Below are 15777 nucleotides of genomic sequence, written 5' to 3'. Positions count from 1 at the left end.
ACCCCACTATTGACGCCAACCTGAAGCGTGGCGAGCGCAGTGAGCCCGCGAGGGGCGGCGGTACGCGTCCTCCGACCTTTTCATACCCCCACTATCCACGTCAGCATGGAGTTGACCTTATATAGTGTGGTGAGCGCAGCGAGCCACCGAGCCCGAAGCGTGGCGAGCGCAGTGAGCCCGCGAGGGGCCGCGGTACACGTCCTCCGACCTTTTCATACCCCCACTATCCACATCGGCGTGGAGTTGATCTTATATAGTGTGGCGAGCGCGAAGCGTAGTGAGCGCAGCGAGGCGAGCGCAAAGCGTAGTGAGCGCAGCGAGCCCCGCGAGGGGATGCAGAATACATGTGAAGTAGTCCGCGTGCGGGGCGCGCTGCGCTCGCCACGCTTCGGGCTCGGAGGCTCGCTGTGCTCGCCACACTATATAAAATCAACTCCACGCCGACATGGATATTGGGGGTATGAAAAGGTCGGAGGACACGTAACGCCGCCGCTCGCCACGCTTCGGGTTGGTGTTGATAGTGCCGGTGGCGTTAACAATGGTTATTGGGGGTTTTATTACGATTTTTATGTTATGGATCTCATGGATCTTATGCATCTTATGGATGCATAAGATAAGATCCATAAGATGAGATCCATAAGATGCGATATTGTACATACAATTAAAAATCTTTTCAATTGTATAGATTGTATGCCTTAATTAAGGCATACAATCTTATGCGATGGGCGCCGTGCTAGGAAATAAGTACCAGCCTTTGAGTGCCTAGTGAATTTGTCAAAATTGGTGTGAAAATTTGCAAGCAAACATTTTTATTCATCATAATGACCTGTAATGTTTACCCTATATAGGAAGTATATAATCTTTTTATTTTTGCAAATTTTTTAATTTGAATTTATATAACAGATATGAGCGACGCCGGCATTGTTAGCAGATATTTTGCGCATCTTTCACAGAGATGATGGCACTCAAAGGGTTAAGACAGATTTTCTTTAGCAATTTAATTGTTTTTAAACTTTTTTTTAAATTAAGCCCATTAAATAAATGAGAGGAATCAAATTATTTAAAAGTGGTTTATTTATCTGGACACTAGTGATCTGAGGATGTGAGTTAAATATTGCATCATTTTTTAGTTTCTTTTTGAATTAATAAATCATTTTGCAATGGTTATTTGATAAATCATAGTACATCAACATTTCAAATAAATCATTATGTCTAACACTTTGTGCTTGTAGGCGGCGATGAAAATCAGCAATCAATGGGGAGAACACAATTTCCAGAGTTGCCTGAGTGATAAATGTATGGCGCTTGGCAAAAACATCCCTGGATACAGCTGCAGTTCTTTGCATCATGAGTTTTATAATTCTCACAGTTAACTGGACAGGAACTTCCACAATCTTCCCAGGTCTGATGCAGAATTAAGCATTTCTTATCTGTTAACAATGATGGGGGAAAAATAGTATAAATATAAGACTAGTTGTACAGTATACAGTGGGCGGGATGTAAGGATGGCGACAGTGCCGGTGCAAGGAGCGCCCCAGGTCCTTACATCCCGCCTTCACTGTCGTCCTTACATCCCGCCCTCACCTGCTCCCGGGGGGGGGGGGGGGGGGGAGCTCCAATCCGGCGGTACGGGAGCTGGAGCTCTGATCCGGCTGGGGGAGGGGGCTGGAGCTCCTATCCAGCCTGCGGGGGGGGGGGGGGGGAGCTCCGATCCGGCCGGGGGGGGGGTGGGGGTGGTGGAGCTCCGATCCGGGCTGCGGGGGGGGGAGCTCCAATCCAGCTGGGAGGGGCAGAGCATGGGGATATGGGGTGTGTAGAGGGGGGCGGCACATGGACATAGGGCAGTATATGGCTCAGCAGGCTGTAGAGGGAAGGTGGAGACATTACTCACCGCGATCTCCCCCAGGGTTTGACTCCGCCGCTGCTACTTCTGAACCTAGAAGCAATGAGAGGACGCGTCAGCAGCGTTGATGCGGCAGCCGCCTAGTCGCTTTGGAGGGGGGAGTTGCGGCCGCCGCCAGTGCAACTCACCTCCATGGCGTGGGGGTTGCAAACTGCTGCTCTCCAGTGGCCGGTGCCAGGGGCTGGCTGGCAACTTTTAGCCTGGGGGGTAAGTCCAGAGCACCAGCCCATAAGTAAAGGTGCGTACACACGGGGGTGATTATTGCAAATATCGCTGGCAATATGGTCGCTGAGCGACCATATTGCCAGCGATGGGAGTGTGCACCGGCTATAAATCGTCGGGTGCGCGCTCCTGTTTTCTGCCTGCAGCTGATTTCCACTGCCGGGCTCCCCCGGCAGTTTCTTTTTCATCTGCGACCATCTCTGGGGACACTGAGCAATATGATTGCTGAGCAATATATTGCTAGCAATATATTGCCAGCGATCATATTTATTGCCCCGTGTGTACGCACCTTAACAGTGCATCGTTAAATTGAGGTTTTTCATTTTAAAAATATGTATTAAGAATAAAAATCAATAATAGGACCCCACAGGCTGCTCCCCCTGTATAATATATGGACACCACAGGCTACTCCCCAGTCTTATAATTATAATAAGACACCACAGGCTGCTCCCCTGTATAATAATAGAACCCCCACAGGCTGCTCCCCCTGTGTTATATCAGGATACTCCCCCTGTCTTATAATAATAACAGGACCCCACAGGCTGCTCCACCTGTATAATAATAACAGGACACAACAGGCTGCACCCCCTGTATAATAATTACCGGACCCCCACAGGCTGCTCCCCCTGTATAATATCAGGACACCACAGGCTGCTCCCCCTGTCTTATAATAATAACAGTACACCACAGGATGCTCTTCTGTATAATAATAACAGGACACCACAGGCTGCTCCCTTGTATAATAATAGGACCCCCACAGGCTGCTCCCCCTGTGTAATATCAGGACACCACAGGCTACTCCCCCTGTCTTATAATAATAACAGGACCGCACAGGCTGCTCCACCTGTATAATAATAACAGGACACAACAGGCTGCACCCCCTGTATAATAATTACCGGACCCCCACAGGTGGCACCCCTGTATAATAATAATGGGACCCCTACAGGCTGCTCCCCCTGTATAATAATTAAGGGACCCCAAAGGCTGCTTCCCCTTATAATAATAACAGGACCCCCACAGGCTGCTCTCCCCTGTATAATAACTGGACCGCCTGTACAGTCCCTCTTACCTGATCTTGAAGCAGGACCTAAGCGGGCTGCAGCACGGGGAAAGTAGATGTGGAATGCACAGGCCGGAAGTAAATTAGAGCACACGGAGTCTCTGTCTCCGACTGGTCTCCAGAAACATGGCCGCCGGCCTTCTGCACTAGACATGTCCTCAGTGCTGGAGGCCGGCGGCCATGTTTCTGGAGACCAGTCGGAGACTGGTCAGCCCTGTGGCTGCAGCAGCAGCCGAAGAAATAAGGCAGCCCGCACACAAATTGTTTGAGCGGCCCTTGGGGCACATGGCACCCTGCCCCCCAGCACAGCCCGCCCCTGGCCGGCACCCTAGGCAAATGCCTGGAGCTGCCTAGTGGTGGTGCCGGCCCTGGACGGCGAGTTCGATGAGTGTCCAGGATGCTGAACGAACTTGGATGTTTTTTTTGAACAGGCAATCGCCTACAAATGATGCATTGTAAGTGATTGCCTCTTTAAAAAAATGCTAGAGATTGTCTGGCATCCCCTACGTTTGCCGAGCTCGCCGTTATTACAGCTCACCCACTACATGAATCTCTATCATAATCTTTGTAAAATTGTGCCATAATTCTTTCCTTATTTAGTCATTTTTGTGGACTTGGCATGTGCAGGTATACAACACATTCTATCTAAAATTACAATTAAGCGCTAGTGACTGTTTTAGGATGTCCTTGATTAAACTGTAGTATCGCAATGTAACATTCAACATAAACCAACATTCTTGGGTGGTTAGGGAAGGATAAAAAAATACAACCAAATTATGAGATTAGAAAAGGGAAAATTCAAATCTGCACATGTACCCATGCATTGCTGAGTACATTGTACAAAAATAGAAGCAAGGCCAATGCCAGTGTAAATGAAGTAAAGAATTGTAGTGCAAATGCATCGTCTGTCTCAGCTACCTTTTCAGAATGAAATGGGTGTTATATATGGTATCAGGCCTTTGGGTTGACATGTATTAGGTGGACAGGCCAATGTTGATTAAAGTACAATAGGTAGGTCGACATGTGCAAAAAGTTCACATGGTAATGATCGGCAAATCAAAATGCCGATATGAGTTGTTCATGATTTTCTTTTTTACTTTTTCATACTTTAAAATCCATATGGACTATGACTGAAAATGGTACAATGTGGTGAGGGTGGTTCTATTGGCCCGAATCATGACAAGCAAAGCAGGCCATGGAAGGCTACACGGTACACTAATTGGGGGTCCATGTGCTCAAATCTACAAATTGATACGGAAAAAGTGAAAAACTCACATCAAACTTTTCATTGCACGTCTGTCCATACTGCTCAGGGGAGGCCTACGGTGACTGTGTGTTTTCACACACAGCCAATGCGACTGAAATATAGGCTGCACAATCAGGGGGCAGCCGTTAATGTCTGAATGCTTTGCTGTGCAGACACCTAAGCGGTTTGCCTGCAAAACTTTGTGGGCACGTCGCGAGGTGGCCTTCCCCTGCAGTGTAGCGCCAAGCAGTGGAGTAACTATAGTACCGCAGTGATGGGGAGGCGCTGAGAGGGTGTGGGCGCCGTGGGGGCTGCGGGACTATTATTACACACTGCCTTCAGCTGCCGGCGCTTCTGTCTGTGCCGGGTCCTTGGCCCGGCTCTCCCAGCTACTGCTGCAGCGCTGCTAATACAAAAAAGTGACACTCAGAAAATGGCTGCCCCCAAACTGCAGACAGTTTTTGGTCTGCTGTATGGGGGCAGCCATTTTCCAAGTGTCACTTTTCATTAGGAGCAGTAGCCGGGAGAGCTGGGACCCGCCACAGATGGATGCGGCAGGGGGTAACCCCACCCGCTGCACCCGGCTCCCCTACGCTTGCAGCACAATCAGGGCCGCAGCTGACTGCTGTTCCACCACACGGCTGCACTGAAGGTGACAGGACGCCAGTCCTCACTGGATGCCAGCGTATCTGAGTGGAGCAGCAGTGCTTCGGCAGTGAACACACTCGGCGGGGGGTTGTTTACCCTGGGGGGGGGGGTTTGTTTACCCTAGGGGGGCGCCCCGCTGCATTTTTGGCAGGGGGGTTCCAGAATTAATAGTTACGCCACTGGTGCCAGGAGTTGTAGATTACAGAATCCTTATATATTGCAGTATAAAAGACAAGTATTACAAATGAGCTAATTGAGGTGCATGTTGTATAATTTTCAATTTACCTGTCTGATCTGGTTCTTCAAAATAAAGATCAATATTAATATCTAAAAGGCCTTGTTCTTCATCAGGTTTTTCTGGAGGGAGGACAAATATATAAAATGCCATATCAATGTATTAGGCCAAACAAACCATACAATTATTTTTTTTGCAATAAAACTGAGTAATGCAGAAGATAGAAGTAATAATCAATCTTGGTGTTGTTAAATTCGCTGCACTCAGTTGGACACACACATACAGTATACTGTATGTGTCCATTTTGTCCACACAGCCCACACTCAAAATATATAATGGATTTGACTAAAGTATAGCAGGGTTGCCGACTTTCTTATTCTCCTCTCCGGGAGAAGCCCGAAGAGGAGAGTTTCAGTAGCCGCTCAGGGGGCGGGGCTTAAACGTGACATCATTAAGCCCCGCCCCATGCTGGTAAACCAGCGAATTCAGGGATCTCCGTGGAGGGGGCGGGGCTAAAATGACGCGATTGTGTCATTTTAGCTCCGCCCCTTCCTCTGAGACCCGAGGATTGCGGCATTTTAATGCCGCGATCCGGGGGACAGCGGGGGTCCCCCCTGAATCCGGGAGGGTTGCCCACCCTTCCGGGGGGCCGGGAGGGGGACCCAATTTTCGGGAGAGTCACGGAAATTCCGGGAGGGTCGGCAACCCTGAAGTATTGAGTATTACAAATAATTGTTTTTACTTTTCTCAGTTGGGTCTGAAAGACATATAAATAAAATGCTGTGTTAATTTGTTAAACCATAAAAATCTATATACAGTATACTGTAGTTATTCGCAATGTGTTACAGAAAATTAGTATTAAGAACTGTTTTATTGTTGCTAATAATGAGGCTCTAAGAAGCAACATGACGTTCATCTTGTGTGCTTTTCTAAGAATACATGGTGAAATGTGATAGGATGAGAGAATCAGAAAGTGAGAGATACGGTAAGAAATCTCTGGGTTTTTTAAAGTGGCAATCATTTACACTGCAAAACCAGTTTGATTTTGCAGTGTAAATGATTGTCGCTTTAAAAGAAGACCTGGAGATTTCTTACCGTATCTCTCACTTTCTGATTCTCCCACCCTATCACATTTCGCCCTATATCTCTGCCACTTTTATAATTTCGTCAGTGTCCGCTGCTGCACTTTCTTTTAATTACCATGTACTTGTCCTAATTTGCATTTGTACTGTAAATCACTATTTTCTTGGGTTTTTATTTGTTCACCTATGTATTGTCAGGCGCTGCAGTACCCTTGTGGCGCCAAATAAATAAATGATAATAATAATATTGAATATCCATCTTTTTAACATACACCCGGATCTATGTTTAGTTTAGCCACAAACAATATAAAATATATTTTTTTATACATCTTATAAATGAGAAAGTCAGTTTGTTTGTCTGATTGTGATAAACTCAGAAACCCATAAACCTATTGCGATGTGGTATTCACCGCTGTGTAACTTTTCCAGCCAGGTTTTGTGCTACAGTTATAAACATCATAATCGGTCATTGGGAGGGGGGGGGAGTGGGGCTCCATGACAGTCATGACAGTGTCTGAGCATAGACAAAACTGCGAGGTGGTCCGGGGCTGCGCAGGACCACCCCATTCTCTTGTTCTTGCCAGGAGCTGCTGGCGGAGGGTAGTGGTGCCTCAGACATGCAGAGTCTGTGTCAGCCGCATATTTGGAGACAGATGCTGCAGGTGCTCCTTCAACTCTAGCATCTGACAGGGGAGCGCATGGCTTCCAGCGCTACCTAGAAGTGCGGATTCCTGGAGCGCTGACAGTGCTGTTCCCCTTGCAAGCCTGCAATGCAGCCCTGGGCAATGAGCATGTAACCCCCTGACATAGAGCATGTAATCCCCTGACAAGGAGCGTGCAACCCCCTGGCAATGAGCTTGTAAACTCCTGACAATGAGCATGTAACTCCTGGCAACAAGCATGTAACTTCTGGCAAAAAGCATGCAGGTAAGCGGAACTTATGTGACATTATATTTAATGGGCATTGCGGTGTGGTATAATATGTAATAGGCATTATGTTGTGACATACTATTTAATGGACACTTAGGTGTGTGGCATAATATGTAATGGGCATTAAACTGTGTGGCATATTGTATAATAGGCATTACAGTATGTAGCATCATATGTAATAGGTTTTATGGTGTATGGCATGATATGTAATGGGCACTACAGGGTGTGGGCATAATATGTAATGAGAATTAGTGTGTGGCATAAAATGTAATATGCATTGTGGTGTGTGGAATAATGTGTATTGTGTGTAATGTGCACTGTCCCTGTGTTTACTGTGTGTGGGGACACACACACCAAAATGCCTAGTTATATTACTGCTGCTTCTGGGCACATTATGTGTATAAGAGGCAATACTACTATGGTATTATACACCCTTTTTTTCAGCGTGTGCCTAGTGTCATGTGTATGTCCATCAAAGCGCCTTCCTGGCAGGCCACCTTGGCTGGTCGCTGCAACGCCCACCATCCCCGGCCGTAATTTGCCACTCTAGTCTCTGGATGCCATTCCTGCCCCTTGCTGTTAGGCCATAACCATTATTTTTTATGAAATTTGGGACTGGGACCACCCATTACCAACTTTCTAGTTTCTGTGAGCCTATGAGCATGAGGTCCCCAATTGGAGCCGGGAACCAGTATTAGAATATAAGAGAAATCATTTTCTTTTACTTTTGTCGTTTGACTTTTTGGGTCCTTTGCCAGAATTGCCTGCAGAAAACACAATTAAACAATAAGCCAATTATTCAAATAACAAAATTCTATTTTCACCTATAGTAGAGGTGAGTATGACAGAACTGTGCAATAAGTTAATTTAGAAGATATGGGGAGTATTCAATCATCGGCAAAAATGGACCTGAAATCCGGGGGAAACGTCTGCGAATTTGGCAAAGTACGTGGATCGCTGATCCACGTGGTTTTCGTCCAAGCCAGATTTTTAGCCCAGCTAAAAATTGACACAGAGATTGAATTGGGTAAATCTAATTCACCTGGGCTGGCGAAAAATTCAGCACGGCTTGAATACCCCCGTATGGGGCAGACTACATACATTGGGCTCGTATGTTATATATAAAATCCCCCCAGTTGATTAATGTTGAAAAAAAAAAATGAAATTTTTGACTATTGAATAAACACACAAATTTAATAAATCATGCGCTAAAATTGTGCACATGGAAGAATAAATATTTTAAAGAACATAATCAAATATTTTGTACATACTTTACTTTAAAAAAAACATGTATTATGCAGCGATAACACTTATTAAGTTAAAAGGGAATAAACTAATTTACTTGGATATTGTACTTACCGTTCTGAGTTTTAGGTATATCTAGGAAAGGAAGAACAAAAGTATTACATTCATTTCTAAATAGTCACTGAACATTATTGGAGATATTTACTAAGATCGAAGGGGTACGAATGCACCCATACCATCACCATCACGGGCAGCGGCCGACACATTTACAGTACAAGCAGCCTCATTCGGCCTGTACGAATGAATACACCATTGATAGAACTCTGCCGCAAATGGCCATAGAGTTCTATCAGATCGTCTTATTTACAGTCGTTCATATGGCTGAATTCAGCTCAAAGTATGAATGGAAAATAGACCACATTTGCCATCCGTATTTTGCTGAAACATCCACAGGTCACTCAGATCCACGCAGGCTTCTAGGTACTTGTTTCCTAGCAGGGCGCCCACTTAGCAACTAGCTTAGTGGGCGATTCTGCGTAGGAAAATCGCATCGCATCACATCGCATCGCATGGGCCATTATAGTGCCGTGCGATGTGATGCAATTTTTTTCATGTAATTTATTCACTGCTGTGTTGGCCCCGGTGGATCGCGTGCGATCGCATGTGATTTTATAGGGTGCGATGCCATGCCATTAGCTTTACACTTGTATGCGATACAATTAGTTTTTTGGGGGAACCCCCTCACTATCCACGCCACCCTGAAGCATGGCGAACGGCGGCGGAACGCGTCCTCCCGACCTTTTCATACCCCCACTATCCACATCGGCCTGGAGTTGATTTTATATATTGTGGCGAGAGCAGCGAGCCGCCGAGCCCGAAGCGTGGCAAGCAGACGCGGATTACTTTACATGTATTGCGCGTCCCCTCTCGTGGCTCGCCACACTATATAAAATCAACTCCACGCCAACGTGGATAGTGGGGGTATTAAAAGGTTGGGAGGACGTGTTCCGCCGCTCACCACGCTTCAGGGTGGTGTGGATAATGGGGGGGTCAGTAAAACCTTGTTGTACTGTATGTCATACAACTTTATAGATAATGGCATGGCATCGCACCCTATAAAATCGTATGCGATCGATGCGATCCCCCGGGACCAACACAGCAGTGAATAAATTACATTAAAAAATCTCATTGCATCGCACATCACTAAAATGGGCCATGCGATGCGATTTCACTACGCTAGCATACATAGGAAATCTGGGTGCCCTGCTAGGAAACAAGTACCGGCTTCTATGTGTTAAAATAAGAAAAATGTAAAAAAATAAATTGGCGGATCAACATCGCCTAGATGGACAATGAGGTGGTTGACCACTCTTAGTCGAACACTTCTAAGGGGCAGACTAGATGGGCCAAGTGGTTCTTATCTGCCGTCACAGTGTATGTTTCTATGTTTCTTAGGTGTCTAAAGGTAGTCGACAGCGTCTAGATCGACAGTAACAAAAGTTAGACACAAGCTTTAGATTGACAGGAACGTTCTTGACAGTTACTAGGTTGACACAAGTTTTTCATGTTTTTTTTTGCTTTAGACCGACTTGGTGTGCATGTTGACCTCTGTTGACATAGCCACCAACAATATGGTCGACCATGTCTTTGTTCAATCTAGATGCCGTTGATCCCTTATACCAGAACCAAGGTGAATAATACTATACCATTATTGTATGGTATTCACCTTTTATATGTTTTAGAATATATTGTTCACACTCATTCACTTGTGTAAAACAAAAGTGCTGCTTTTCCTTTTTGTGTTTGCTTATGGTTCATGGGAGCTGACTGCTCCCTATTGCTGCAGCGGCTGTTATAGGCTCAGCTCCCCACAGCTCCTGGGTTTAACCTTCGGTTACTCTTCCTTGGCTCCTTGCTGGGGTGCCTGGTGAATACCACTGTTTATGTTCTCTGCCATTACCATGGTTCATGTTTACAGCTGATTCAGCTTGTATAACTTCCACCTGTGTTCTAACACAGGGTTGCCGACCCTCCCGGAATTTGCGGGAGTCTCCCGAAAATCGGTTCCTTCCTCCCGGCCCCCGTAAGGGTGGGCAACCCTCCCGGAATCAGGGGGACCCCCACTGAGCCCCCCGATCGCGGCATTTATATGCCGCAATCAGCGGGTCTCAGGGGAGGGGGCGGAGCTAAAACGGCACAATTGTGATGTTTTAGCCCCGCCCCCTCCATGGATAACTGTTATTTCGACTATTTGTTGTAATGGGGGCGGGGCTTAATGACGTCACAGTTAAGCCCCGCCCCCAAAACGCGTAATGCAAGATTCCTCTCCGGGCTTCTCCCGGAGAGGATTTTTTGAAAGTCGGCAACCCTGTTCTAACATAGCGGTGTGTAACCCATACTCACCTACTTTGTAAGTACTTTGCAGGACACTTCAGGGGATGGGGTTGAATGGTCTTACCACTAGTCTCCACTCCCAGGACAAAAAAAGATTTACAAATAAAGATTTACAAACAAAGAAACCTCTGATGTGCATGCAAGATTGAATTTCCATGTAAGTTAAGTTCATGTTGGTATTCCCTGCATTTTTTAAGTCTGCCTAAAGAAACTGCTACGGGCACACCTGAATTGAAGTAGATTGTAAGTTTACTTCCATATGGCATCAGGAAGAATTATATGCAGAAAATAGAGATACCGCATTGAAGATAACCTCACTTGTTATCTGTTACAGCGCTGGTTATTTGTAAATCTTTTTTGTCCTGTATATTCCAATTGGGTTAGGGCGTTAACCCCTTACAAAAGACCAGCTGCATTTGCTGTTCAGCGCTGGGTACACAACAATCTTGTCTTTCTAGTCTTCACTCCCAACATAAGGAAAAACATCCATGATTCATGGGGGAACAGTAAGGGGGCGGAGCTAAACAACATGTTCCAATCAATTTAGCCCCTTCCCGCAGCTCCTATGACTGCCACTGAGTAACATACAATCCTACCAGCTTCACTATGTAGTGGCAGAGATGCCTACACTTCTGGAGCTGTGGGGGACTACCCCAAACCAGTTTTGCCAGTGTAGGGGGTAAGCATAGGTGCAGAGCATATGGTGTGGGGGTCCTCCTAGACCCGCTGATGGGCATTCATGGACATACTGTATACAGTACATTGCAGCAGGGGTCCAATGAATGGGGTATGCATGCATCCCATTCGCGTATACACTTGAGATTCTGGCTTGAATTAATCCAGCCACAGAACCAATGTAACTCATGAGGGTCCTGGTTTAAAGGCAAATTATGGTAAACCTAGTGTAAATTATATATGATAATGTGCCAGTGTGTGTGTATTATTATGCTATGATAATGTGCCAGTGTGTGTGTATTATTATGCTATGATAATGTGCCAGTGTGTGTGCATTTTGTATGGGAATGTAACATGGTGTGTTCCTGATATATTGCTACTGCTGTCAGGGCCGAAACTAGGTGTTTCGGCGCCCGGGTCGGCAGTCACTTGGTCGCCCCCCCCCACCCAAAAAAAACACACCAAATTACTGCCTTGGGGACAGGCAGCGGGGGTTCGGGGACTGGAGAAGGTTAACTCCGGCTCCTACTAGCGCTGCCGGGCGGTGGGCGGGAAGCAGATTTTGAAAAGACTTGCCGGACGCTGATTGGCTGAATTCAGCCAATCAGCATCCGGCAAGTCTTTTCAAAATCATCAGCGCTTCCCGCCGCCAGGCAAATAGCAAGCGGCTGTTTATGTGAAAGCTGCCGCTACACCAGTCCCTGGACCCCCGCTGCCAACATACCTGTGTGCAGCCAGCAGGGGTAGGCAGCGTCCAGGGGTCCAGGGACTGGTGTAGCGGCAGCCTTCTCTCACTCCATCTCCTAGCACTTTCTGCCTGGCGGCAGGAAGCCCCGACGACTTTGAAAAGACTTGCAGGACGCTGATTGGCTGAATTCAGCCAATCAGCGTCCGGCAAGTCTTTTCAAAACCTGCTTCCCGCCCACCGCCCGGCAGTGCTAGTAGGAGCCGGAGTTAACCCACCAGTCCCCGGACCCCCGCTGCCCGTCAGCGGGACCCCGGTAGGAGCCAGCGTTAACCCACCAGTCCCTGGACCCCCGCTGCCCATCCCTGGGACCTCACACTAGCACCCCCACCCTCCAGCGCCCGGTGCGCTTGACCCCCTAGCCCCCCCCCTAGTTACGGCCCTGCTGCTGTATACAATAGGAAGACCACTCATACTGTATGTAATATAACCAGCAGCTGTTAATGAGCAACGCCAGACAACCAGCACCTCAGCACGCCTCTAACTGTCCACTTACCTGGTCTTTTCTCTGGCACAGGAACTTTGAAAAAGAAGACAAGACTTTATATTATTTAAAATGAATAACTGTAAATTACAGCTACTGGTCACTAAACATACAATAGACATATTAGTAAAACAGGGTGACCGCCAGTGGAAATAACCATAACTTCATACCCTCCAACTGTACCGATTTAGCCGGTACAGTACCATTTTTTTAATGGTCTGTACCGGCTAAATCTAATTGTACCGATTGTACCGATTTCTGACAGGCGGCTCCTCCGACTCTGGGAATTGTAGTCTTCATCTGTTTGTTACACTGCCGGCTGCTCTGAGTGGCCTGCCAAGACTAAATTTCCCGGGTTGCACTGCAGGGGGACTCGGGGACCCAGCGGGGCGGCAGTCCTCCCCTTGCTTAGGGATTTATCCCCGGAACCCCTGCACCTCGTCTTCGTTCCCAGGGGACTGCAAAGCCAGTGCACACCACAGAGCACAGGGGCACCACCAATGCAGTATTTGAGCTGATGGGCGGCTGAGGAGGCCCCAGGGGGCACAGAAAGCAGATGAGTGCTGCTAACATGATACCCGGGTCATCCTTAATTGATACCAATACACATTCGGAAAGGGGATTTGGCCACACCATATCCACTGACCACACCATTTGACTACGCCCCCTTTCCGAATGTGCACCGATTTCTGCCCTCCAGATGTTGGAGGGGATGTAACTTTAATAACACAAACTAATTTTTTTTTCTCACATGGAAATGTTGTGAGCTCTGTACAACACCCAGGATCACAACTCCTAATGTACACTTATATAGTAAGAGGTGTAGTCAGGGACAGAGCAGTGGTCTGACCAGGCAGCACCATCTATGCGCAGAGGACAAGCAGACAAGGGCTTATGGGACCTACACGCGGAGCAATTTAGGGGCATTTTCTAAGCAATCTGATTAGATCACTTAGAAAATGCCCCTACATCGCTCTGTGTGTAGGACCATAGAGATAGAGATGCGCAGCCCAGTCTGGCGCCATCGCCCTGGCGACTAATATCCAGCATGCAGTATAAATCTAGTTAATGGCCGGGGGTCAGGGCCAGTGTTATCAGTGGAGGACACTGGCCCTGACAGACCGCTCATCACACAGTACTGACACATTGTTGTGTGCTGAGCAATCTTGCTGAGCGTTCTGAGAGATCTAGCATCAGTCAGAATGCTCAGCAGTATCGCTGCGAGTGTAGGCCCCTAGAGCTTCCCGTGCAGCCCAGCGTCAGAGGGGCAGCGCGTCGGCAGGGGACATACGGCCGCGTTAGTGACACAATAGATGTCACTCTGGTCCTATTGTCAGATCCTGCTCCACAGAAAGCTCAGGTCACAGATGGAACAATCTGGGAACAAAATGAAACTTTATTTCATGATTAAAGTTCTTAAATAATTAGAATATAAGACTATGTGAACTCATACTTGCAGACCTTTATATTTGCCTCTCCGGGAGAAGCCGGAGAGGCCAGCCTAATCTCCTGGTTAGGGGGCGGGAACAAGGTGGCTGACTCAAAGTCCCGCCCCCAATCCCCGAAAACACCACGATTCGCGGGTCCGCCAGTAGGGGGCGGAGCTAAAATGATGCAAAACTACGCTATCTGCGTCATTTTAGCCCCGCCCCCTCTCCGCGGACCCGTGATTTGTGGTAAAGGCCGGTAATATGATCAGCAAGGAAGGGGCTGCAGGGGCTCTGGCCGGCAAGCGGGAGACTTGCCCACCTTTCCGGGAGGTGGACCCGATTTTCGGGAGCCTCCCAGCCATTCCGGGAGGGTAGGCAAGCCTGTGTAAAATGTATTCACGTGGCTAATGTGTTTCATTTCTCAGGTACATGATCTTAGAGGTTTTTATAGCTTAGGTAAGAGCTTATGTTAAATCTCCAGTGGTTGGCAGCGTCACCCTGTCTTACGCCGGTGCTCGGGTTACACCCTGATACTACAACATGACAGATGTTACAGTACTTATGGTAATGGCGTAAATTACCTGGTTTATTCTTAGAAGGGGTGTCTGTCAAACAAAAAATTATGTACATTTTTAATATGCAGTATGGGTGAAATTTACTAAGATGTGAAATACACTTCACTGGTCATGTTGCTATTGGCAGCCAATCACATCAGGCATTCCCAACCAGCCTCTCTAAACTGTCCCACAGTCCCCTCTTTGTCTAAAAACCTAACAATACTAACTTCCCCCGGCAGCCGATGTGTCCGGATTAAAGGAGGTTCCAGACCATCGGTTGCCGGCAAATCAATGGTGTACCTGTATAGGAAGCTCATGAGCATGTGTGTGTGTTTGTGTGTGTACGTATGTGTATACGTGTGTGCCAGTGCCTCCCCAGCCATTGGCCTGACCTCACCTCACTGTACAATATATATAAATTTATACAACGCAAGGTCACGCTGTCATTGATAATCACTTATTTACATCATCTAAATGAATAACTATTAATTACACTGACACAGACACAACTCATTAAGCATACATTAAGCATATTAATAAATCAGGGTGACGCCCAGTGGGTAATAACTAATTAAACCTATAACAAGACTAATTGAACTGTCAGAGAATTTGGGGCAGATTTGTTGGTGAACTGATAAAGGGGCTGAGAATAACACAGAAGCCAATCAGCCACTAACAATCATTTTTTTTAAAACCAGTCTATAACTGGGGAGTTAGGAGCTGAATGTCTGCTGAATGATCTCTGCCCATTGTATCACTTCACCAGGATTAATAAATCTGCTCATGTGGGTGTTTGACCAATTGTGTGGCCTTATATGATCTAGGCAGCGATTGTCAGTGTATGGGCAGCGGACAGTGGGATGAGTGACAGGTGTAGTCAGGGACAGACCAGTGGTCCGATCAGGCTGCACCGGCTCGGCG

At 47.1% G+C, this 15777-nt stretch overlaps 1 protein-coding gene across 1 annotated transcript in view; it reads right to left on the bottom strand.

The window, feature by feature from the left end:
• Positions 1 to 1075: 1075 nt before the first annotated feature.
• The window catches only part of LOC146041447 (uncharacterized), a 35698-nt gene continuing 20996 nt past the window's right edge, over positions 1076 to 15777 (bottom strand). The window contains exons 9-15 of the mRNA XM_083161427.1: positions 14881 to 14904; positions 12882 to 12905; positions 8686 to 8706; positions 8052 to 8090; positions 5365 to 5436; positions 1892 to 1936; positions 1076 to 1430 (exon numbers count right to left, since the gene is read on the bottom strand). Coding sequence (XP_083017553.1) covers positions 1246 to 1430; positions 1892 to 1936; positions 5365 to 5436; positions 8052 to 8090; positions 8686 to 8706; positions 12882 to 12905; positions 14881 to 14904 — 410 coding nt within the window. The 3' untranslated portion in view covers positions 1076 to 1245. The remainder of the gene's footprint in view (positions 1431 to 1891; positions 1937 to 5364; positions 5437 to 8051; positions 8091 to 8685; positions 8707 to 12881; positions 12906 to 14880; positions 14905 to 15777) is intronic.

The sequence above is a fragment of the Crinia signifera genome, chromosome 19, assembly GCF_055691185.1.
Source record: "Crinia signifera chromosome 19, ASM5569118v1, whole genome shotgun sequence".
Taxonomy (NCBI): Eukaryota; Metazoa; Chordata; class Amphibia; order Anura; family Myobatrachidae; genus Crinia; species Crinia signifera.
The sequence above is the reverse complement of the archived record's forward strand: the minus strand, read 5'-3'. Positions and strand labels throughout refer to the sequence as shown.